The sequence below is a fragment of the Rhinolophus ferrumequinum genome, chromosome 6 (assembly GCF_004115265.2).
Source record: "Rhinolophus ferrumequinum isolate MPI-CBG mRhiFer1 chromosome 6, mRhiFer1_v1.p, whole genome shotgun sequence".
NCBI lineage: Eukaryota > Metazoa > Chordata > Mammalia > Chiroptera > Rhinolophidae > Rhinolophus > Rhinolophus ferrumequinum.
Window position 1 is genome coordinate 31,665,195 of NC_046289.1, and position 24,201 is coordinate 31,689,395.

Here is a 24,201-nt window from a genome sequence, read left to right on the forward strand (position 1 = left end):
ACCATCTTCTCTGATGGAAACTTAACATTACCCGGTGCATGGTCTCAGCATTAAGCCTACTCAAGGTTGGAAACCTTGCCAATACTCCTTCTCACCATGTCTCCCACCTTCCTTCCTCAATCTCCCAATCCCAGAGCACCACAGCAGACAGTACTAATCAATCACAATCCTTGTTCCTGCTAATCGTAGACTCGGGTTCAGAAGCGTCTGCACTTGGTGGTCTAAGCAGCCACTACCACATTTATCAGAGTTGGCAAGAGAGATAAATTCTATTTGCAATTCTAGGACCCAATCCATTATGTGTTCTATTATTTGTCTGTAAATAAAATCACGACCAATTTACAATATTGCATCTCCCTTCTTTTTTGTTATTGCAATGAGGAAAACATGTAACGTGCAGTTGCTACCTGTGTCTGAAGATTATTGGCTTGTTGACGCAGGTCTTCAAGTTGGGTGGTGTAAGTTTTCAGTTCTTCAGTCGTTGGGTATCTAAAGTTATAAACACTCATGCTAGGTAGAACACTTGTATCTGTGGCAACCTGTTTGAAAAAGGGAAACCTTATTGCAGACAGTTTAAGATCCTTCTGTGGAACAGTAAAAATGCCTTAGTGTGCTGGCCTCCAAGTTACCTTCCTTCCTGGTTTATAGGCAAAATAATTAAGTTTTACATATTTTGGATGGCTTTGAAAAGTCATGACAGGCTTTACTTAAGACATTTAAGAGTCCATTTAGATATCAAAACAAGGGAAAACAAACCATAATTTGAAAAACAGTAAAATCGTTAATCCTTAAATTCGGTAGCAATGCTATCCATGTTGAGGTTAGCTGTTTCTCTTCCCATTTACTATCAAGTCTTAAGATAAAATAGTCACCTCCAGAGACAGATCTGAATCTTAATTTGCAAATGAAAAGCTAAACTATATGGAAAATGAGCTGTTACTTCAGAAGAAAGAATGATTCAGAGTGTGTTTCTTTTCAAATTGGAAAACTAACACATAAAAAGAACCAGGGTGGTGATACTCTGCTTAGGGAAAGAACTACTGATGATGTTCTTTTCTTGGAGAGAGAACTACATACATGTTACAGTGTGTATAACAAGGAGAAACCAAGTCTAAAGCCCTACAATGAGTTTGATTCAACTTTAATTGGTCAAATAAGGTTCTCTGCAGAGTAGAAGAGAACTGAAAAGTTCCCACCAGATTGGGGCATTGGGAAATCACTGGTAACCTTCGCCCAGGCGCTTTCAGTGCAAAGTTGAAGGCAGAAGCTTGATTAGCTGTGAGCAACAGTGCTATGCTGCTCGTGGGCTCCCTGTGTAAAAGGAAATCTAGCAGCAGCTGGCACAGTATAAATAAAACCAGTAATGGCAATGATAAGCTGTGTTGGTGAGAATACTATTGACAGGTACCACTGGCACAAGGGCAGGCACACTCCAGATTCCAAAAATCTTTTGATGAATGAATGACACTCATTTTTAAAGTGTTTTCCACATATATTATTCATTCAATATAGAGTAACCGAGATTTTATGATGGTTCCAGTGCTGTGCCAGGCCCTCAAATGTGAACCAGGCAGACACGGTCTTTTTCCTCATCCCATCTAATGGGGGATGCAGACAAATAAATAGGCACACAGTCTAGTCAGAGCTATGATCAGGGTGCTCTGGAAGCACAAAGGAGGGGTACTTAATGCAGATTTCCAGGAGGGTGGAAAGGGGTCAGCCAAGTGAGCACAAGCCACTTGGCATCTTTACTTTCTGAAAATAAATTGCCACAGTGCTGAACATACATGTGTACTTACTGAATGCCTATTGGACCTTTAAGGATAAACATGCTTATTTGCACCGTGTGCAGACTCACACTGACCTGAGGCGCCACAAGTTCAGGAAGAGGCGGCCTTATCTTTGACGCGAGTTCATGATCTAAATATTGCCACTTAGCTCCACTTTGGCTCTGAGTTGACAAGACTGAGTCTGAGGCATCATTTTCAGGGCTCGATGCCTCATCACTTTTAAGGAAAAACAAAAGGTAAAAAGGATAATCAACATACAAAAAAATGTATTAGTTTCAGACAATGTTTTGTAAGTGAAACACATTCTTAGTTCTCCCAACCATCAAACTACTCAATGTCCCACTCTAAAAATATTTTACCTCACAGATGATTTCTGAGTTGTATCTTTATCGTGTTGGCAAAACTTGGGCCACATTTTCTTGGCATTGAATTCTATGAATTTGATTAAGTCTTTCTGTTCCATTGGTTTCAACTCCAGAACCTATAATCGAATAAGATTCAAATGGTTCAATCAATCAAGGTTTTCAATTAGTACCCAAGGGTTTCTTCTGTTGAGATAATCTGTTTTTGAAACACTTCCTAAATCATTATTTACTATTTTTCTTTTTTGCTTGCTTGTTCTCATTAACTTTCATTCCTCAAAAATCTACTTAAAACATTCACACATTGACCAAGTGTTGTTTAATACATATTACGCACATGGAAAGTCACCAAAACTATACTAACACATTTTGAAACAATAGGGAAAGAGGGGTTACAGTTACAGAGATAAGTGCACCCTGAAGATATTTGCTTTGTTTACGATGCAAATTTATAATGTAACAAAGTTAGAAAATCCCCAAAGTAGCAGCGAAAGAAGGCAGCTGCTGCAGTAAATGCTCAAAACTCAGAGTCGCTGCACATACAGGAAGACCCACACATCATACTTTCCATTCAGTCACGTAAGCAAGTGCTCCAATGGCAGTTCAGTATTTAGTTCAAAGGGAAATTCCATGTAGAAAGCTTTATTCTTATCCTTATAACTTTTAGGGGCTGAAATTACCTGTTGTTGCTGGAAATCTTTTTGTCTGCTGAATTGTGGCCTTTCCATTATAACAGATTCAAATTCAGAAAGGTTATGTGTTTGGAGAACTTTTTGATGCTTTGAAGGTTTCTTTGGAATGGTAGAATGCTGCAAAAAATTATATGATGGCAGACTATTTAAAAAAATGATCCAGTTTATTTCAATTCTAATAATAAGGAGACTACATATTGGAAACATTTTATATGAAGTAAGTGACTGCATTTTGTTATTTACTATAATTAATACTATGATTTAATGCACTTATTTTATAACAACTTCAAAAACCACTACATTTGATGAAGTGGTCATCTTATCATTTCGTCAACTTACTTCATCCAGTGAATTACTAAAAGTCAGGAAATCTATTGCTTTTTTCCCTTAAGGACAAAGTAAAACAAAAAATCAAAAAGAGAAATAGCATTATGCTTATAAATTCAAATTTTCCCTATGTCTACAACATAAGTTGATTTTTTTTTAAAGAGAGAGAACATATTAGGATGAAAGGGGAACCTGTGTATTTTCAGCTAATCTTATTTCTGTGAATATAAGACCTCCAAGTAGGAACCACCATCTCTTAAGTATGGATGAAAATCTTGTATATTATATAGTAAGATACTACTCATAAAACGCACATTTGCATTTATAAATATCAAATGCTTTTAAGTCACAAGAACACTTTATGATACTTTAATCAATACATATAAATATTTGTAAATGAATAACAAAAGTATCCTGGAAACAGGTTTTATGTTTCTGACATCAAATTTTAATCTTATCTATAAAGGCTTCATTTTCCAGTCAATGGGAGTCACAAAATCCCTTTAAAATACATCCTTCTTTTACGAAGAAGGCTTACGCCAGACCATATCACTAGCAAGATCAACCCAATCAAACCAACACAAATCAAATCTACACCATCACTAATAACCACCTAGATTGGAAAACTGCACAGCAAAATGGAACCAGTAACAAAAGCCAGAGCAACCATCCCTGACAGTGTGAAGAGGCATAATTCTTTCTTAGTATAATTCCCCTGTAGTTGTTTCATCACCTGCCCCCAGAGTTCCTTCCTGATAGCTTACCGTATACCTACATACATGTTTATACACAGCGTATGTTACCTGGTCCTCACTGTATTTCTCCTGCAGCATCAGCTGGACTTTTTCCAAATTGCACTTCACAGTTTTCAGTTTCAAGGAAAGTGCTTCAGCCTCTTGTTGAGTGGCTCCACTATCTCCCAAGACCTGATCTTTGCAATTGTCTAACAGAGAGGCAACCTTGTGTTCAATCTCTGTTAGCATCGTCTAGGAAACAAAATCATTTCATTATTTATAGTTTTGGTCTTGAGCAATTGTTATACCTCAACATGTTAGATTCACTCTCTCTACCTAAGAAGTCCCAGACACTCAGGTTGGAGGTGAGGTTGGGGAGAGAGAAAAAACCTTCCGTATAATTCTTGTGCTTTTCAACACGTGTACAACCAAACCAACGCCAAATTGCAGCTGTCATTCTCTAAAATAATCTAACATAAGTGATTCTATAATCACATTAGAAAACACAGCTGAATGTATCCAGTATAGCATAGTGGTTAAGAACAGACACTGGAGTTAGACTGCCTGGGTTCAGATCCCAGCCTTGCCACTTGGTAGCTGGGTAAACTTAGTAGCCAGGCAGCTTACTCTGCATAAGGGTGCCTCTAGTCATCTGTAAAATGGGGAGAATGATAGAACTTACCTCTTGGGGTCACTTTGAGGAGTTAATTACATCCATGTACTTTGGCCAGTGCTTGATAGATAGTCTGTGCTCTTATTATTTTTTCCCCACTTTCCTGACCTATTTCGGTTGCAATCCAAGTATTGAGTAGTGATAAAAAAAGAATTCCACAGAACTCGGAAAATTCTTTCCCCTTTCTTTCTCAAGCCAAATAAGCTTCCAAAATATCATTAAGAGGACCACGGAAGAAACAATTTGGAACCTAAAACACTAAGTCATTGATGCAACTGGCCAGCTTACACACGGATCTAAAAACGAATTAGCTAGACCAAGTTAGGTTTCCCAGTAAGTCACTGTCATTCCTTCTCAAAAGATCAAGTTTGCCCTCTCCTGGGGCCCAGGAGCCCAAACACCATGCCAACTGGCTGGGCACACAGGGCAGCAGCAGTGTTCAGACTCACATTCTGGCGCTGTGATCACCTGGTAAAACCTCTGTGCGTGACTCAGTTAAGTTCTTTGAGAGAAACAAGGAAAAACTCTATCCTTAAAACTAATTTTCAAATAATGTATCTTACAACTCCTCCATCCAAACAAACTACTCATATTCTATACACACACTTCTAAGTTTAACAATATGTACTCAGATTTTGAGTGGCTATAAACAAGAGTGTACTATAATTTTATGCACTTTTTTCCATTTAGCTATTTTATACATATATATATATATATATATATATATATATATTTATACACGCACACACACAAATTAGGTTGATGCAAAAGTAACTATGGTTTACAAAAGTAAAAGGTTAAAATAATTGCAAAAACTGCAATTACTTTTGCACCAACCTAATACTTTTTAACGTGTCTACATACATATGCTTCATGATTCCCATTTTAATAATTGTAAGTTGATATTCCATTAGTCACTTAACAATAGGGATATTGCTAAGCCTTTAAGCTGTTTACAGTTCTTCAATTTTGTAATTAATGCTGCTATAAATATTTTTCTCCTTTTTGTGTTATTTTCAGAGGGTAAATTTAAAGCAATGGTCAAAGACTATTAGGTCAAAAAGATGGATATTTTATATGCTAACAGCTGACCTTCCAAAACATTGAGCCAATCAGAGAGAGCTATCAGACATTAGTGGATCTATTTCTCCCGAGTTTTCCAGGATGATACAATTTTTGCCAAAGCAATGTAGGAACAAGACAGCTATTTTGATCTACATGTTTTTGATAATCAAGGCTGAACACTTCTCAAATTATCAAATATAATTTTTCTCGACTGATCTGTTTCCTCCTGTCCTTTGGACATTTTCCCACTGAGAACTTAGCCTTTTTATAGACCACTGTAAGGCTTTTTATAGGTTTCAATATTAAATTATATATGGCATGGTGTGATATAAATGAGCCAAACTATCCCCTGTATATTGGCTCCTATGTTGTTTATTTGTTCATGGATCATTTGCTCAAACCCTACTGGTGCCAAACTCAAAACTGGACCCCACATCTGTTAGGCATGGTTAAGACAATCTCTGGGTCTCTAAAGGACCCCAGCCTCTGCTGTCCTGTGTAGCCCTCAGACATTACCTAGACACACAGGCTCCTCTGGATTCCCAGATCCCCGGGGAAAGTCCTTGCCCCTCTTCCCCTTCCGGGTTGGTGGCTCCACCCCTATCCCACTGTAAGGTCTCCTGCTGTGCAGGACTTCCCAGTCCACCAAGATCCTGCCAAAACAAGGCCCAAATAAAGCTCGCTGTGTGTTACCGCCACCTTGTGGTTGTGTCTTTTCCTTGAGCAGCCAACAAATCCTTGAACTCACTACAAGTGCACAGAGGAGGGGATCTGGTGATGATCAAGGAATCGGTATGGGGTCTTCTCCCAGCCAGCAGAAGAAACTGGCAGACCGATCCTGGATAACCTTACGTGGCTGGGACTCAGCATTTGAAAAGCCGCAGGTTCAGTTTAGCACAGCATTGCTCTGTGTTGTAGTATACTCTCTTCCACACTCCCATGCCTCGTCAGCCAGGCCACGTGGTCGTGACAATATCTGAGTGAACCCACCCCTCAGACGTGACTTCTAGGGTCAGAGGTGCTTAGCTGGCCAGGGAACGAGGTCAGCCTGCCTGCCTGGGTCCCCCACTAGGCAGGCACAGGCTATTGTAAGACTGTGGGCCTGAATGGAAACAGGGGAGGAGTGCCCGCCTTGGACAGAAGGGTGGACTACCCACCACCCCATTTTGCCTATGGTGGGAGGAGATCGGTGTGGCCAGGCCAGTGAGACGGGGTACTCTTAGAGGATGTCCTCAACGCTGGGGACCACTCATTTGTCAGTGGCAGACAAATGAGCCAATCAGGCGGAGACTGAAGTCCAGGGCTGGTCTAAGCACCGTTGGGGGACACTCAATCTCAATCCTGCTGCTGCAATGTCAACATTCCAGCCCAAACTTTGGGGTGAGCCTGCAAATGTTACTGAAAGTGACTAAAGGCAAGGAAGTTTACATTCTGTCCCTCCCAAGGAAGAGCAAGAGCATCCAGAGTGAAAAGGCAGCAAAGCCCTTTTATGCTGGATCTGCAGTCTTGCAAATCAGGATATTCAATTTCATTTCATCCTTTGAATAAAAATTCAAAGAACTTATTATGATGAATAAAAATAACAGTGTTTACTGAGCACTTTTTATATCCTTTATACACCAGACACTAGTTTATATTCCTTATCTCATTTAACCCTGGCAAAGTCCTAAGAGATAATCTGCTATATGAAAAAAATGAGGTGAGAAGTTCACAGTTAATGTGACAGACTTGGATTTGGACTCCAGATTCTGAGTGCTTACCCACTACTGTCTCCCCAAAAAGTTGAGGCCAAGATAAACAGAGGGGTCAGAGTAACAAGAAACACACTGTTGCTTTAAGAAAAATTCACCCAGTCTTGGAAGGTGATTGGTGAAGAGGCAGGCCCTGAACTCCGACCCATCAGCCTTACCTGGCACCCGACCAGCTGTTGCTCCACCACCTGCTGCATGTCTGCGTTTAATGTTTCTGGCTCGAATGCCACGTTGGCTTCGTGCAGCCACAGCTCCAGCTTGGCCACCTGGGTCTTGCAGACATGGAGGACTTCTGCAGGCTCAGGCCTAGGATTCTCCACCGTGGCCTCAAAAGCTCCTTGCTTGTCAGAAAAGCCCAGAGCTGCAGACTTGACAGGAGGTGTGGCACCCTAAGATAAATCCAAAGATAGTCCAGCAGTGAAAAGCCAAGAGTCCATAGTTTTCATATTTGGGCTTGCAAAGACCTGTGAACTTGCAGCATTTCCCCAGTTAAAAGAAAAAATATATACACAGGCAGAAGCAAGAAAGAAAAGAAAACTGCACCTCCACACTCATAGCAACAATCATGTGACCTGGCACCCCAGGTTTCCAAGCAGCCGATCTGCAGGTACACAGGTACAGTGTTCCTGGGCACAGAGGACGCAAACGGGTTCCCAGTTCATTACACAGCGGGCCCCCAGAGACAGGTGAGTGCACTGAGAGGGTGTGCATGTGGGTGTGTGCGTGTTTGAAACATTTCAGCGAATTGGCCAGTGTTTAAAGTTGAATGACACATGATTAAGCAATGCTTACATTGCTGTGCACTCTGTTCAAAAGGAAGAAAGAGATCTTTACACACCCGTGGGGAAACAAGGAAATGCAAACACTTTTAACATCTCAAGTAGTTCAATTATAAAATATTGTAGGATTTTTTATTTTTATTTTTGCTAACATACATGCTGTTACTCATCTAAACTTCTCCCTATTAAATATAGCTTGAGGCAGTCAAGTAATAAGCTTCAGTGGGGTAATCTGGAAACTTTTCTTCTATTTTTCAGAGAGAATCCCTAAAACTACTTTTCACCTTCTAGGCACTCAAATATTATTGAGTTAAGGATGAGATACTTATGGTATAGTATTTTAAAAAGTGTAACGTATTTTCATATTGAAACAACAGGGTTGCTTATTGATCCAAGAGAAAATTTTCTCCCAGCTACCAAATAAAAATGTTCTAATAATTATATATTAGATATTTTCAATTTGGAGGTAAAGGGATTTGATACAAAGATATATTTACTTCCCATATCGTTTTCCAGAATATTGAAACCCTTCTAGAGAAATTCCTTTAGGAATAAGGATTTGTGTTTTGCTCTACAAAATTATTGATCTGCATACATATTTTCTTATGATTATGATGAAATACAGTGTTTTCTATATAAACCTTTACTAACTACATGTTAGCATCTAGTAATAAGGCATAGTTTTGGCCAAGCAACAAACTTCTAATGGAAGTTGCTGACAAAGGTACACCCTAAGTCAACTCAAGTGCGCATTTCCCAGCATTTGTGGAATTTTGTTTAAACACAGAACTTTCAGTACAACTGAAGTAAACAAAATTGGCAAGAGCTCACAAAAACAGCAGGGTATGACAATCCCATTCATTCTCACACACACTAATGGGTATCATGAAAGCTGGTTTGGCAAAAGTGTCTCTCGGTTGTACTTGTTCCTCTTTACCATCTATTAACTTCATGTTTGCTCTTTTCTGCCTAAACACTACTTCTCCCTGGCTGTTATTAACAGTTTCTTCAAGAATCATCTTCTTAAAGAATTCTTCCCTTGCCTATACTTGGATTTACCTGATTCAATTTTCTGTTTTAATCTTCATTTTTTTAAAACAGCAACATTTGTCTGATTTTACTGCCAGACACTAATTTCTCATCATCTGATTATTTTAATGGCAAAGATTCTGGGGTCCTCTTTTTTGTCACCTGAGATAACAACTGTTAATATTAATACATCTGTAAAAACAGATTTATTATCCGCCTTCCTTATTTATTCAAAAACATTATTTGAGCACCTGTCATATGCCACACACGCATCTTTTTTGAATGACAGTATTGAGTTTCTTTGCTTTCTCACTAATGAGGAAACAAGAAAGCTGGGTAACTAATCTGGGCTTTATTTGCTAGTTATTTGAACCTGAAAAAAATACAAAGGTGAACAGAAGAAAAAAAGAATACTTGCAACCATAGAACTTCAATACTCTGGGGAACCTGCCAGTAATGAGTTCATCCATTCTTTTCATAAGTCAAAGAAATCCAAGTGCATTTAATGTTTAATCAGCTCACACACCTCCCATTTTACCACTTTGCTTCTGAGGAGCTCAGGCCCAGACATAAGTTACTTGCCCAAGGTCACACAGCTCTGTGGTATTATAGTTTAAATCTGAGCTCAAAGATTTTTCCACAATAGCCACCCCCACGCTTGATATTGTCTCTGAATGATAGCTCCCAAGTCTAAAAGCAGAAATTATTTATATAAATGTTTTATGGCTGTACACTTTGATGGGGAGGGAGCTAAAAAGTATTTCTTGTAACAGAGAATTATGTCATCTTTACAGCATAACTGTAAATTAAGTAATACCTAATGCTTTATTGGGCTCTAGAGCCAGGCCAGCATGCTAAATGGGATATACAAACCATCTATCACTATTTTACACCACATTATTGTTCCAAGTGTACAGATGAGGAAACTGAGGAATTAAACTCCTATGGTCACACAACTAGTAAGTAGAACCAGGATTCAATCTGTGATTTTATGATGCCTTAGAGTCTACAAGTCCACATTCTTGACCTAATTTAGTCCACCCTCTGGCATCCAAATGAGCCTCTCAGTTAATAAATGTCATACTTCTTGATTTCTGTACTAACACATCACTAATCTAAGTAACTGGATCCAGTTAAAATGCAAGCTCATTTTCTGACGGTAGCTATATTTCCTGCCAAGATACCAACTCTTTAAACTCACTCCTTAATATTTCAGTCAGTTATACACATACTTGTATGTCGCCTCCCTCCCCCTTGCCCCTTTTTTCTAAAATGCAAAATTGCCTGGCTAAGGTACAGTTGCACAGATACTACACGTGCCGCTGGGGTGGGGTGGTGGCAGTTTATTTTGTGAGGCCAAACCTACCTTGGTTTCATATCTTTCAATACTAACTTTTTGAATGAGGATGGCAGCTTGGAATATTCTGAGTTTGACTCCTTACTCCTCCATTTACCAGCTGTACTTTTACTCCCTGAATTTTTACTTCCTCATTTATAAACTTATGGTCGGTATTAACCTACCTGATTTAATCCGAGGATTAAACAGCAAATACAAATGCCTCTAATGTAATAGCCAGTTAATATTAGCTCTCATTACCCCTGCAAGTTATGTCTACAGAAGAAAGTAGCCGTTGTTAATGGAAAGACTAGTTCATCCTGACAAATGGTGAGTGAAAAATCTCTGCTTGCTCTGTGCCACGCTTACTTTCTACGTGAACATCCGATGGCAGATTTTCCAGTTCTCCAGTTAGACAGCAGGCATGGAGACATTAAGGTTCACAAAAAAATGCTTGATGTGAAACACACAGTATTGCAAAACACAGAAAGCGTGTCATCTCTAGGCGCTCAGAGCAGCTGGCTTGTTACACGCTGGGACTTACCTCTTCTGTTTGTTTGGGGCTCAGGGAAAATTCTGGGCCTGGATCAGTGTTTAGTGAGCCTGGCACAAGAGTGTGTGCCACGGAACTGTCACACGTGCTCATTTTCCCAGCTGCCTCCTGTAAAGAGAAGCATCAGAGGTCCAGAAAAGTTCCTGTTCTGCTGCCCAGCAAGCCGCTCTTCCTGCACTGGATCATTTTACAAATCACCGGCTTGCAAAAATGTACAGGGAAGTCAGGTGGATTTCAAAAAAAAGTTTGTTCATTAGGGGAAAAAAAAAATCAACCAGCTTCTTCACGTTTGTCTTTATTTAAAAGACTTAAATTCTCCACAATTCTCTAATGAATGAGGAGCACATAAGGAATCTAGAGAATTATGTATTTCAGTGGCTTATTATGAGAATTAGAATTAAATGAGAGTATATGATAAAGGCCACATTCCAAATAATGGGGGAAAAGATGAATTTATTAAATTTGGGAAAAACTGCCGAGGCATTTCATCAAAATATAACTAGATCCTGTCTCACTCCAAATAATTAATTCTAATTGTATCTAATATTTAATAAAAAAAAGTTATACCATAAAAATTCTTGAAGAAAAGATGGGTGAATCTTTTCCTAATATAGGTGTGTGGACGGACTTTTAAAACATGACAATAAATGAAAAGAATGTTATTTGGTTGGTGCAAAAGTAATTGTGGTTTAAAAGGTTAAAATGAATTGCAAAAACTGCAATGACTTTGGTACCCACCTAATAGTATAAACAACATAAAAAAAATCATGTGCACTACAAGAGACACCACAATCTATTAAAAGAGAAATAACAGAGTGGATAACAAATTACAAAGTGTTACTTCTTACTCTTATAAACCAATAAGGAACACACCAACCCCTGCATAGAAGAACAGTCAAATGGCATGAAGAAGCACTTCATAAAAGAATACAAAAGCCAATATGCACCCAACCAGATAGTCAACATTCCTAGAATATAAATGCAATTTAAACTACTGGCTACGTTTGGCTAAGATTGAAAATATATAGTATCAGCTTGGGGACAAGAAAGAGGCATTTCCATGCATTCCTGGTACAAATAAAATTGATACAGTCTTTCTAGAGGGTAGTGTAATAATGTTTGCCACATTTTACATGGATGTATACTTTGATCCAGCACTTCCACTTATTAGGTTAACCAAGGTTAAGCAATGGGAAAATGTCATGTACACAAAAAAATGGACATACTGTGGAGGGAAAAGTATGGATGTTGTCATTGACCAATTTTGATTGCTCTACTTATAAGCTGCGTGATCCTGGACAAGTTAACCTGGACTCTGAGTCTCACTTATTTCGTCTTTAAAATGGGTATATAATCTACCTCATCCATGCCTGGGATTATTAAACAATGACACGTAGTATAAAGCAACTAGCAGTTCCTAACAACATGTTACTTTTCAGTTCCTTGTACTAAAAACAGTAACTACTATTAAAAAGGTATACACCAAGAACTAAAGGTAAAGCTTGGTTTAACTTTTAAGGTAAAATTGGGAAGATCATGAAAAGTCTGGAATGCCAGGCCAAGAAATTTGCATTTTATTTAGTGGATAATTAGAAACCATGAAAGACTGCAGATTGTTAATTTTTTTACGAAAAGCTATGAGTTAGTACTGTATATGATATATTAGGAAAAATGACTGGAGGCTATAACCCAATGAGAAGGCTACTCCAAAAGTCTATGGAAGAAGTAACAATTTCCTGGGATACGATGATGGCAAAAACAATAGGAGAAAAAGGATGTAAGCACTGAGTGGACCACTGACTGGATAAAACAGGTAAGAGAAATGAGGTATCTACCATTTGCAACAACATGGATGGATCTAGAGAACATTATGTTAAGTGAAATAAGTCAGACAGAGAAAGATAAGTACCATATGATCTCACTTATTTGCGGATTCTAAAGAAAAGAATAAGTGAATGAACTAATCAGAAACAGTTTGGGAGACAATGAGGAAAAACTGAGGGTTGCTAGATGGGCGGGAGGGGTGGGGGGTGGGGGGGAGGGTGAGGGGATTGGAGGGCAGTCGGTGACCACAGGATGGCCACGGGGTTTGAAAATTAATCTGGGGAACGTACTTTGGTGGTTACCAGAGCGTTGGGGGGTGGGGGATGAGGGTGAGGGGGATCAAATGTATGGTGATGGAAGGGGAGCTGACTCTGGGTGGTGAACACACAGTGTGATTTATGGATGATGTGATACAGAATTGCACACCTGAAATCTATGTAATTCTACTAACAATTGTCACCCCAATAAATTAAAAATAAATTAAAAAAAAAAAGAAAGAAATGAGGTATCTAAGATGACTCTGAAGTTTGTCTTAGACTCTGAGAAAATAGTGGTACCATTAATAGATACTGAGAAATGAGGAACAGCAGCAAGCTTGAAAGGAAAGTTGGTAAAATGGGTGTGAGATGAAGAAAATACATCCAAAAAGAGATATCTATCAGGAAGGTAGAAATGTGGAACAGATTTAAGGGAAAAGTCAAGACTAGTGATTTGATTTGGGAATCACTGGCATAGAGGTGACTACTACCCCTCTGGGGGGAGAGGAAATTGTTGTAAGAGAAAACAGAGGACAAGGAGGCAGGCAGCACGCTGGCAGCATGCCTACCAAAACATGCATGGGGCACGGGAAGGAGATGGAGGAGGGGCTGCAGGCAGGTGAGACAAGAAAGAGCAGAATTAAAGTCAAAGGAACCCTGCATTTCAAGAAGGGGTAGCGGACATGCCTAATGCTGGAGAGATCACCAAGTACTAGGACTAAGAAGAGGGCACAGATTGATGCTCCAGAAGTCAACGGCGGTTTAAGTGGAGCCAGGGGTTAAAAACTTACAAAAAGGGTGAGGAGCACCAAGTAAAGACACTTAGGGGCAAATAAGCCCAGTAACCGAGCTGGAAAGCAGGGCCAAGAAATTCAAGGCATTAAGTACCATATTGAGCCCAGTCCAGGACAGGACAATGTAGAAGACAGAGTTCTGACCATTCGTGAAACTGGGTCAGTAGATGCATAAAAACGTGGTAAGTTGTGAGTGGGGTTCAGAATGCTGCTAGAAAACATGCCTGGAGGTTTCCTGGAGGTGGAAGTTGAGATGCGCCTGGGTAGGAAGTCTTCAGGCAGATGTGGAGAGAAGGGCTTCCCAGGGAAGCAAAGCAGTGTCTGAAGAGGGTCTGGGTTCTGAGACACTCACTTTGGAGGGGCAGGGCCATGAGAGAGAGAATTTGATAGGGAGGGGAAAAGTGAATGCTTTTAAGGTAGACAAGGAAGGAACCTGTCAAGAGGCAGAGGCTGGCGATAAAGGTACAAGCCTGGTGCCAACATTAATGAAGGGACTGGCCTGGGAGCTGGGGGTGTGATAGGAGCTGGGAGGCACATGGATCATAATGATGCAGGAAGGTTTCAGGAGAAAGGGAAAAGCATGTTCACGGCAGCTTATAATGGTTTTTCTAAACTGAGGGTATTTTGCCCTCTACTTTGAGAGACTGGAGATTTAAAAGGTCATTAGGAACAAAAAGACTTACTTCATTAATTTGTCTTACACACTACCTCGTTCAAAAAGAAGATTATGAGGAGACCCCTCCCCCCAACTACTCCCAAAAGAAGTGTGTTAAATGCTTGTGAAACTCTCATGGTGAACTTTGTTAGGTGCTCCTTTGCGTTACCTGTTTTGTCAGTCTGGATTGTCACATAGTGCGTTTTCCTCAGAAAAATACTCTCCTTTTATCACTCAGTGCACAACAGAAATGCAAGTAAAAAAGTACTTGGCTGTCTTTGCATTTGTGCAGAGGTCATGGTGAGAAACCTAAAAAATTTCCAGCCCAAGCAGGTTCCTTTCCTAAGCATTCTTTCCAACAAGAAATTCTTTTCTTGGACTTCCTAAGCCTCCTCATCCCGGTCTTCCCTCCCATAAATGTTATGCCCAGTGTTACCTGAACGATGGTTCCAGAGGAAGAGGATGCTCTATCGTCGTCCTCCATGTCCTTGTCATGCTTCCCAAGGAAAGACCAAGACCCGGAAGACGGCTCTGCTCTCTTATCTCCATTCTAACACAGTAATCAATTGATCAGAAGAGGGAAGTGATTTCCTACCATCATAACCAGCACCCTACTCATCTCTTTTACACAAAACTCTGCTTACCAGGCAGCATAACTATAGTCCTTAATTCCACCTCTCCCCCTATTTTTCATCTCTTTCTTTGGCTAATTAAATCATATGTCTCCAAATGCTCTTTCTGAAACCTAAAAAAAGTTCCGTATTTTCCAATAATAGTTGACATTCAATATTATTTTATATTAGTTTCAGGTGTACAGGGTAGTGGTTAGACATTTATATAATTTATGAAATGATCCCCCGATAAATCTAGTACCCACCTGGCACTATACAATATTACAATATTATTGACTAAATTCCCTATGCTGTACTTTATATCCCCGTGACTATTTTGTAACTACCTGTTTGTACCTCTTAATCCGTTAACCTTTGTCACCCAGCCCCTAACCCCTTTCCCATCTGGTAACCATCAGTTTGTTCTGTGTATCTGAGTTTGTTCGTTTTGGGTTTTTTTTTGTTTATTTGTTTCTTTTGTTCTTCAGAGTCCACATATAAGCAAGATCATAGGATATTTGTCTCTCTCTGTCTTATTTCACTTAGCATAATACTCTAGGTCCATTCATGTTGTTGCAAATGTTAAAATTTCATTTTTCATGCTGAGTAATATTCCACTGTACAAATGTACCCCCGTTTCTTTATCCAATCGTCTATTGATGGGCACTTAGGTTGCTTCCATGTCTTGGCTATTGTACACAGCACTGCAGGGAACATAGGGGAGCATACATCTTTTTGAATTAGTGTTTTGGATTTCTTTGGATAAATACCCAAAATAGAGCTACCTTGCTGGGTCACAAGGCAGTTCTATTTTTTATTTTTTTGAGGAGCCACCATACTGTTTTCCATAGTGGCTGCACCAACTTGCAGTCCCACCAAGAGTACATGAGGGTTCCCTTTTCTCCAAATCCTCGCCAATACTTGTTGTTTTAAAAAGCATTCTTAAAAGTTGGGAGTCAGCTCATGTCATACAAAGGAGGTCTTTAAAACTGTGTTTCAAAAACTTAATCTGCTTTGGTAAATGTAACCTTAAATGCCATCTTTAATGTCACAGCCTGATAAACATGTATGTCTTTGTTGTTGTCAGAGATGAACAGTGAATATTATAAACATATCAGCTCAGAGGCAAACACAGGTCTCAAATCAGAATCATACTTATGCGCACTCTGTTTTTGGCCCCTGGTTCTCTCTCCATTCTCACAATTCTAACTGCCATGAAAGGGTGTGATGATCAGATTACAAAGCTGTCTGATGGTCAGAGTACTGTAAACCTGTACGCAGCTCCACCATGTCCTAGTGATACACTGCAGGACAGAGAGTTGTTCTCTGTGACAATGGAGCTATTTAACAATCTATAAAATGAGCAGAGAACATGTCTGATGGTTACACATAAATAAATTGCTGTAATTTTCTTCCTTTTGGCACAAGACCATTATAACTTCAGGTTTTAAAGTATGAAACGGCAGTTGGTATCAGGAAATACAACTATAAATGTCTTATTCAACCAGTTCTAATGAAGTAGTAAGGATTAGTGGCTAACATATCTCTTTGCGTCCTTGGCAATGCTGTTTCAGAAAAAAAAAGTAATTCAAATATGGAAAAATAAAGTTCTAAAAAGCACCCCAGGAGTATCAACCAAACAGCATACTCTCAAAACTTCAGAGAAAATACTCAGAAATCAGGATAGGACAAAGAACTTCATCTTCTCCCTTATGCCAACAAGAGTGTCTGAATTACATTTATCCCACTCTGGTGAAAAGTAGGTTTAGATGCACTTAAACAATGCTAATAACATAAGAGAACTACTTCAATCACTCTTATAAAATATTGCCATTAATTTGAAAAATCCTTATGTTTCCATTCGCTGTAAGACCTTCCCATTGACCTTCTTTTAGAGATTTCGGTTCTAACAAACTTGAACGAGAAAATCATTTTCCTTACTTCACTCTTCAGCGAGCTCTCTTCCACTTCTTCCTTGACTGCTGGCAGGAACGCCATGGAGCCTGTTCTGTTCAACTGAAAGGCACAGCACAAAGATACCTGTAGCCGAGCTGTCATTCAACGTCCCCAGGATCCCAGTCTGGCTGTGTTTTTCTGTAGCTACTGTTTTATTCAATTTATCCAAGATGCCCGCCTACGCGAGTAGCCCTCTGGGCCTGGCAACTTCAGCTCATCCAGCCAAGCATCATGACTCAGTCAAATCTTATACCTTTTTCATTTGCATTGCCCTCTGCAGCCCCTTATCCAACAATTCAAGATTGTGATTCCTTGATGTGGATTCAGAGTGGGCCTTAGAGCAGTGCTGGCCCCTTCTGGCGTCTGCAATGGGCTGACTGCTTAGCAGGAAGATGTCATAGGAGTGGCTCCCACCCGCCTGCCTGTGGCATTTCATAAGCAGCTCCTGAGGAACTCAGGCATAAGAATTCTGGGTGGAGTCCAAAACAGACACACCTCCGAAGAGTTACATTCACTAGTGAACAATCTCAGGTGGAGTATTTCCACTTTTTAAAATCCCTCTAGGCCATAGACATAGATGCCCCCGGTGTTTCTGCCCCTTCAAAGCTCTTGTGGAACGTGGGACTGGCATCAACCTAAAGTCATACCCACCTTCCACTCAGAAACATCCCTCTCAGCTACTCCATCCTCTTCTGATGCTCCAGCCGACAGCATTTCTTTTTCTAATTCTTGCTGTTCTTGCTGTAAATGCTGGTGAAGTTTTAACACAGCAGCCTTTAATTCCACCAGCAGGTCTTCTTTTTTCTGGTTCAAACTCATAACCTGCATTTCAATACCTTCGATTTCTCCCTGTGCAGAAAGAGTGTTTGCATTGCTTTGGGATGTCTGAGGCCTTTGCATGCCCACGGGGGCCTGCCCATTCGTACACGGGATGCAGATTTTTCTGTGCTGTCTGTGTGCAGAGCCAGGAGTCACTCTGTGGCACCGTGGAGCTCCTCCACCTCCTGGCTGTGCTTCCCTGTGACCTGGGGAGGGCTTACAAGCACCCTCAGAGAATGCCCTGGCCTCACCTCAGATCCTGTCAGTCAATCTCTGGGAGTCAAGAGGCTCAGAAATCTGTAACAAGCTCCATGGGGGACTGTGACATGTGCCAGGGTTGGCAGCCACCGCTCCGGTGGCCACAGGACTGGCTGGCCAGAGTCCACAGGGTCAGGGCCCGGGAATCTGCATTGTAACAAGTGTCCCCAGAGATTCACAAGCAGACTAACATTTGGGAACCACAAAGAGAAACCAAGGTGAGAATTCTCGAACTTTTGTTATTGCTTCTGAAGCATTCTTTAGTATTACTGAATTCATTTACTTTTTCTCACAGTCAAAGCTTCCTACCAAATGGGAATAAATAAAAAAAGGTACCATGAAGTATAACTTACTATGGGAATGATGGATAGATGGTTACAAGCTTTATAATGTTACTTTAAAAATTTCAATGATGGATGTGTGAGAATAAATTTTTTTGTACATGGTAGAAATGCAGATGCCCACTGTCTGTCTATTAGGGTTCTAGAATCATAAGTTTGGAAGAAATAGCAGATGCCATCTAGTCTCAATCCTCCTCGCTAACACCCCTGAAAGGCATCATTCAACCTCGGCCCACGCTTTGCAGGAAGTGCTGCATCACAAGACAACCTGCTCCTTTTTGACAAACCTTCATGTGTTCGAATTTTGTTCCTTATTTTCCCTTAAACCCTTCTTTCCTTCCTTCCTTTTCTTCCTTCCTTCCTTCCTTCCTTCCTTCCTTCCTTCCTTCCTTCCTTCCTTCCTTCTCTCTTTCCTTCCTTTTTTCCATCCATCTATCCTACAGATATTCATAGAACCATTTACAGACAGAGAAACCTAGCATGTCCTCGCCTGTAAGTGAGAGCTCTGAAGTCCAGGGCTGCAGCTAGCGACAGAGCACAGACCCGGACTTCTGACCCCCAGGCCCCATAGCCCTTCTACTACTGCACACATTCCAACACCAATACCCCCCTTCTGCCTGAAGTTAAATGTCCTGTGATTGCTTTGGGAAATGATAACTGAATTAACCTGAGTTGGCTGCGGTGTGTGTCCACTTTTGGTAAACACTAAACTCGATAGGTATGGATGGGGCCTCCCTACAGCCATTAGAATGACATGTAGAGAATCAGAAGAGACTAACGGCCACCAGCTTGGTGGAGGCACAGCAGGGCACTGAGCAGCCATTCTCAATGTGGCTCCACACTCCACGAGGTCAAAGTCATTTTCATAATAATACTCAAGTGTGATGTGCCTTTTTCACTGTGTTGACATTTTTCACTATGTGATGATACAAACGCAATGGTGGGTAAAACTACGGCATGTTACATGAATCAAGGCAGGGACAACAACTATTTTAGTAGCGACACTATCATGTACTTAATTGTAAAAAAAAAAAAAAAAAGAAAAAGGCAGTTTCACTTAAGAATATCCTTGATAAAGAACATATATTTTTAATATTGTGGGGAAAAATGGGAAGCATGCTTAAAGCATTTCTGCCACATACTGAAGTAGGAGGGTTGAGGAAAAGCACTTGTGTGACTATTTGAGTTTCGAGCTGAATTGCCTATTTTTTTCATGGAACACTATACATATTTTTTTAATTAAAGTTTATTGGGGTGACAATTGTTAGTAAAGTTAAACAGGTTTCAGGTGTACAATTCTGTAATACAACATCTATCATCTATGTATCACATTGTGTGTTCACCACCCAGAGTCAGTTCTCCTTCCATCACCATATATTTGATCTCCTTTACCCTCATCTCCCACCCCCCTCACCCCTTACCCTCTGGTAACCACTAAACCATTGTCTGTGTCTATGTATTTTTGTTTCGTCATTTGTTTTTCTTGTTCCTTTGTTGTTTTCAGTTTTATGTATCACATATCAGTGAAATCATATGGTTCTCTACTTTTTCTGTCTGACTTATTTTGCTTAGCATAATAACCTCAAGATCCATCTAGGCTGTTGCAAATGGCATTCTTTCATCTTTTATTAAGGCAGAATAGTATTCCATTGGGAACACTATTTTTGCTTGAAAAACACAGCTGGTAAACTATATTTATGTATGTAAACATTAAAAGATTTTTCTGAAGATACAGAAGTTAATAAATGTAAAATTTTTAATATCACTTACTGAAATGTGTTAACATTTGGAGGATCTGCATAACTAATGAAACAATATTTTCCAAATGATCAAGCATGATGTTATAAAATCGTGCATGATGAGAAAACCCATTCAAAGTATAAGACAGACCAATGTATTTTAGTGTTAGATATGTAAAGTTCATTGACATGGCTTCAGATTACATTTATCAATGAACCTGTGAGTAACTTCTACTTGTTGGAGTTTAGTGTAGTTTCAAAGACTATCTATGATTATTCAGAAGGGTTATTAAAACATTCCCCTCTTTTCCCTGAATATCTTGAGAGGTTAGATTGTTTTCATATACTTCAATCAAAACTATATACCTCAGTACATCGAATGCAGAAGCTGATGCTATCTAGCTGTCATCTAGTAAGCCAGACATTAGAGATTTGCAAAAATGTGTAAGTGTCACTCTTCTCAACACATTTTCTTTTGAAAAATATGATTTCTTCCATAAAAATATTATTTCTATTAACATGTAATGGGTTATTATTTTTAAATAAACCAAATAAATATTTTTACATTTGTGAGTTTTAATTTCTTTTTATATCAGTACATATAACTCATATAAACAAAATTTCTTTGGGGGTCCTCATATTTTAAAATGTAAAAGGAAATTTGACATTTTTATAATATTGAATCTTTAATATTGAGTCTGCCTTATTGAATTCACTACTGGATCTGTATCACCTTGGACCCTCTGTACTTCACCTTCAAAGGATAAGTAATTGAGCGTAATTGACTCAGTTAGCAAGTGGTAAAACCTGGCTTTGTATGCCATACATCAACTTGATGGCAGGAAAAAAGCATCTCTCTACAACCCTTGGCATATAATCAGGTTGTTTCTTTATAGAAGTATTGATTCAAAAATAGAGACTGAAAAAAACCCTAGCAGTAGAGGGTTAACATGCAAACCATTGTAACTGGGCCCACATGACACCGTTAATTATGGCATCTGGGAATACTGCTAAGTATCTGGAACTCTTTATTGTAACAGCATTCAGGGTCCTTACCTCTAAAGGCCTGGCCAGCCTGGCCACGATGCATGCCCCCTACCCCAGAAAGCTAGCTGGAAAGTCAGGTTGTCTAAATACACTGCGTTACGTCAGCTACTATGGTACCAGAGCAAATTCAGACCAATATGCACCAAGCTGAGACTAAAGACACTTAAAGGGCCTTCCATTATAATAATTATAGTCACCCATTTTCTAAAATAGGAATGGAAAGTAAACATACACATAAAATATCTTCAACTGGAAGAGAAAAGTAAAAAATACACTTTACCATCACAAAGGCTTCTAGACACCAATGGCTTAAAGTGACTGTTGAATGAAAAGAAACATACCTGTACTTGTGGCAGGTTGGCAGCTTGGCCTCGCGACGTATGTTCACGGGAGAACTCAGTGGAATAATTATTTAAGATCTGTTTCAAATTTTCCATTTCCTCATCGCAGTCATTAGTTTGTTTTATGACTATCTATAAAATAACCCCCCAGAAAGAAGAATCTTTGTCATAATCTCAAGATTAGATCAATGGGCTAGTTCCAATGTCTATCCCCATCACAAGTTCCAATCAATTATAACAAATATGCACACACAGATTTCAATAGGAAATGGTAGCCTAAAGGTAGAGAACAACCCTTGCAGAGCTTGCACCTGAACTTCTCACTCTACCAGATGCCAGGGCACCTTGTGCAGAGCTTGGACTACTGGTCTAAGTAGACACATCTTTGCTCCTAAGTATTTCCAGGCTAGTGGTCTTATACTGGGAAGCATTTTATGGCAGGTTAATATAAAGTTGCTAAGTTTTATAAAATTGTTGATATGTCACATATGCCATTTTAATACATATTCCATGTGGGGCTTTCCACATAGAAAGGTGACATTATTAATTCAGAGTGGAAAGGGCATGTGATTTGAGACATGACAAATTTTCTAGTTCTAGTAACATCCTCACTGGGTACCCATTGGAATCAGTAATGCACATTTTAAGAGTAAAAGGTTGAGCGTTCGAGAGAAGTGTGAGTTTGCAGAATAAAGCAAAACAACCAGAACAATACCTGGACTCTAGTGTTAACGAGCAGTAGAGCTTGAACCTATGTGTGGACTAAATGATTATGATCAAAGTATGATGAAATAAAGACATGGACTTCAAAAGAAAGTCTCAATATTTCTTTGGCATGCTTCACAGTAAAGCAAAATGCCTTTTAAACTACAAAGTTTCTGGCCAACACAGAATTCTTCCTTTGTTTTCTTTAATATTTAACCATACTTTTGGCTTCAGGCTGGAAATCAGTAACGATGTTCGCTGCACATACCTGTTCTCCGGGCCTCAATAATGAGCAACATCCCATTACTCCCCCCAAAAGTAACTTGTCTCATTTTCTACAATGAAGGCACTTACAATATCAAAAGAATTAAAGTAAATGTGCCATATTCTAATGCTTTTCATTACCACTGGGTTACTTAGCTTTGAAATATATGAGATGACATTTGATTTCCACCAACACAATAAGATGGAAAATTTGAGCACAGTTTGATACCTAACGTGGCACAAAATGTAATTTCCTCTTCTATTTTCCCCGTTTTCATTTTGTGATGAAGCCACTTTCAAGCATAGTTGGGACTATTATTTTCTTTTCCAGACCAGGAGACCAACAAGAACAAAAAGATTAAATAGAATTTTATATCTTTCTTTTTTCTTCTCTTTATATTAAAAAAATAGTACATTGAGTGCCAGATCTTTTTTTCTCCCTGTGGGTGTTAGGAAATAACATTAGCTCATCAGTTGCCAGGCCAGAGAGATGATATAAGACTCAAACCAGAGATTGTGGTGTCCACAAATCTTAGGAGAATACAGAGTGCCCATCTAAATGTGAATGAAATTTAAGAGGGAGAAAGAGGCAACAGTTTTCTTCCTACAGTCAAGTGGTGGTTGGGAAGGAGGGAAAATATACCTGTTTTCTATCCTGACCCATCTAATCAGGAAATGAAGGTAGAAGGGGGGTGTCTACCAAGAGGGTTGAAAAGTTCGTGGAATTTAAGACTCTTTCGGCAAATTTCTGTTCTTATGATAGAGGCTGTTGACCTAAGAATACAAACCAGAATAAATGTAATGTGTATCTAATGATGATTCTTGACTTGTCACTGGAGATCAAACAAAACTTAAGAAAAAAAATCCACTGGGGAGAGACTGAACGATGTCATGAGTTAGAAGGAAGAGACTCCAATATAGAGAATGATACCAGGAGTCTAGAAACTCAAATTCTTGCCCTATTCGTACACAAATGAATCTTGACACAAGTTAATTCAGAGGTCTAACACTTGTTTCCTTATAGGTAAAAATGCAGATGGCAAAGCCTACTCTTCCTGTATCAAATGTTTCAGAATAAAATGAGATAATTAATATGAAAGTGACTGAGATGTGTAAAGAGATTGTTATGGGATGATTACTGTATGAGTCTGTTGGCATCATGTGAGTGCAAATGTATTGTTCAAGCTTGAATCTCTTTCCATGGCATTTTACCCATGTAGGTCTTCAATAACTGGAAAATGGAAATAATCAGACCAGAACTGGTATCTTCAACCAGAACAAGGGTGAGAACTGAGAAAAATGACCTTAGCTCCATTTGAGCAAGAAGATTCACTCTGCTATCAAATGCGACTCCCTGGATAATAGCACTAAGAGACCAAAAAGAATCAACACAGGCAGCATCTTATTGTCACGGGAATTTGATCTCCCATTACAACTGAAAACAAAACCAGCTTTGGCTGAATATTGTCATTCAATAAGTTGGCTGTCATCATAAATGA

The 24,201-nt window shown here is 39.4% G+C and overlaps 1 protein-coding gene and 1 long non-coding RNA gene across 4 annotated transcripts in view; one reads left to right on the forward strand and one right to left on the reverse strand.

Moving 5' to 3' along the window:
* SYNE2 (spectrin repeat containing nuclear envelope protein 2) overlaps positions 1-24,201 on the reverse strand; it is a 287,952-nt gene that overhangs the window by 79,739 nt on the left and 184,012 nt on the right. The window contains exons 61-71 of one of the 3 annotated variants that reach the window (XM_033106953.1): positions 21,734-21,865; positions 17,840-18,037; positions 17,174-17,248; positions 15,058-15,171; positions 11,083-11,199; positions 7,553-7,783; positions 3,975-4,157; positions 2,833-2,961; positions 2,150-2,271; positions 1,865-2,006; positions 408-539 (exon numbers count right to left, since the gene is read on the reverse strand). In XM_033106953.1, coding sequence (XP_032962844.1) covers positions 408-539; positions 1,865-2,006; positions 2,150-2,271; positions 2,833-2,961; positions 3,975-4,157; positions 7,553-7,783; positions 11,083-11,199; positions 15,058-15,171; positions 17,174-17,248; positions 17,840-18,037; positions 21,734-21,865 — 1,575 coding nt within the window. Of the gene's footprint in view, positions 1-407; positions 540-1,864; positions 2,007-2,149; positions 2,272-2,832; positions 2,962-3,974; positions 4,158-6,159; positions 6,205-7,552; positions 7,784-7,937; positions 8,042-11,082; positions 11,200-15,057; positions 15,172-17,173; positions 17,249-17,839; positions 18,038-21,733; positions 21,866-24,201 lie in introns of those variants that run through there. The other 2 variants (XM_033106954.1, XM_033106955.1) reach the window with 2 other exon arrangements.
* On the forward strand, positions 7,957-24,170 carry LOC117022806 (uncharacterized). The gene is made up of 3 exons (XR_004423122.1): positions 7,957-8,080; positions 12,758-12,904; positions 23,923-24,170. It is a non-coding gene; the product is annotated as an uncharacterized LOC117022806 (long non-coding RNA).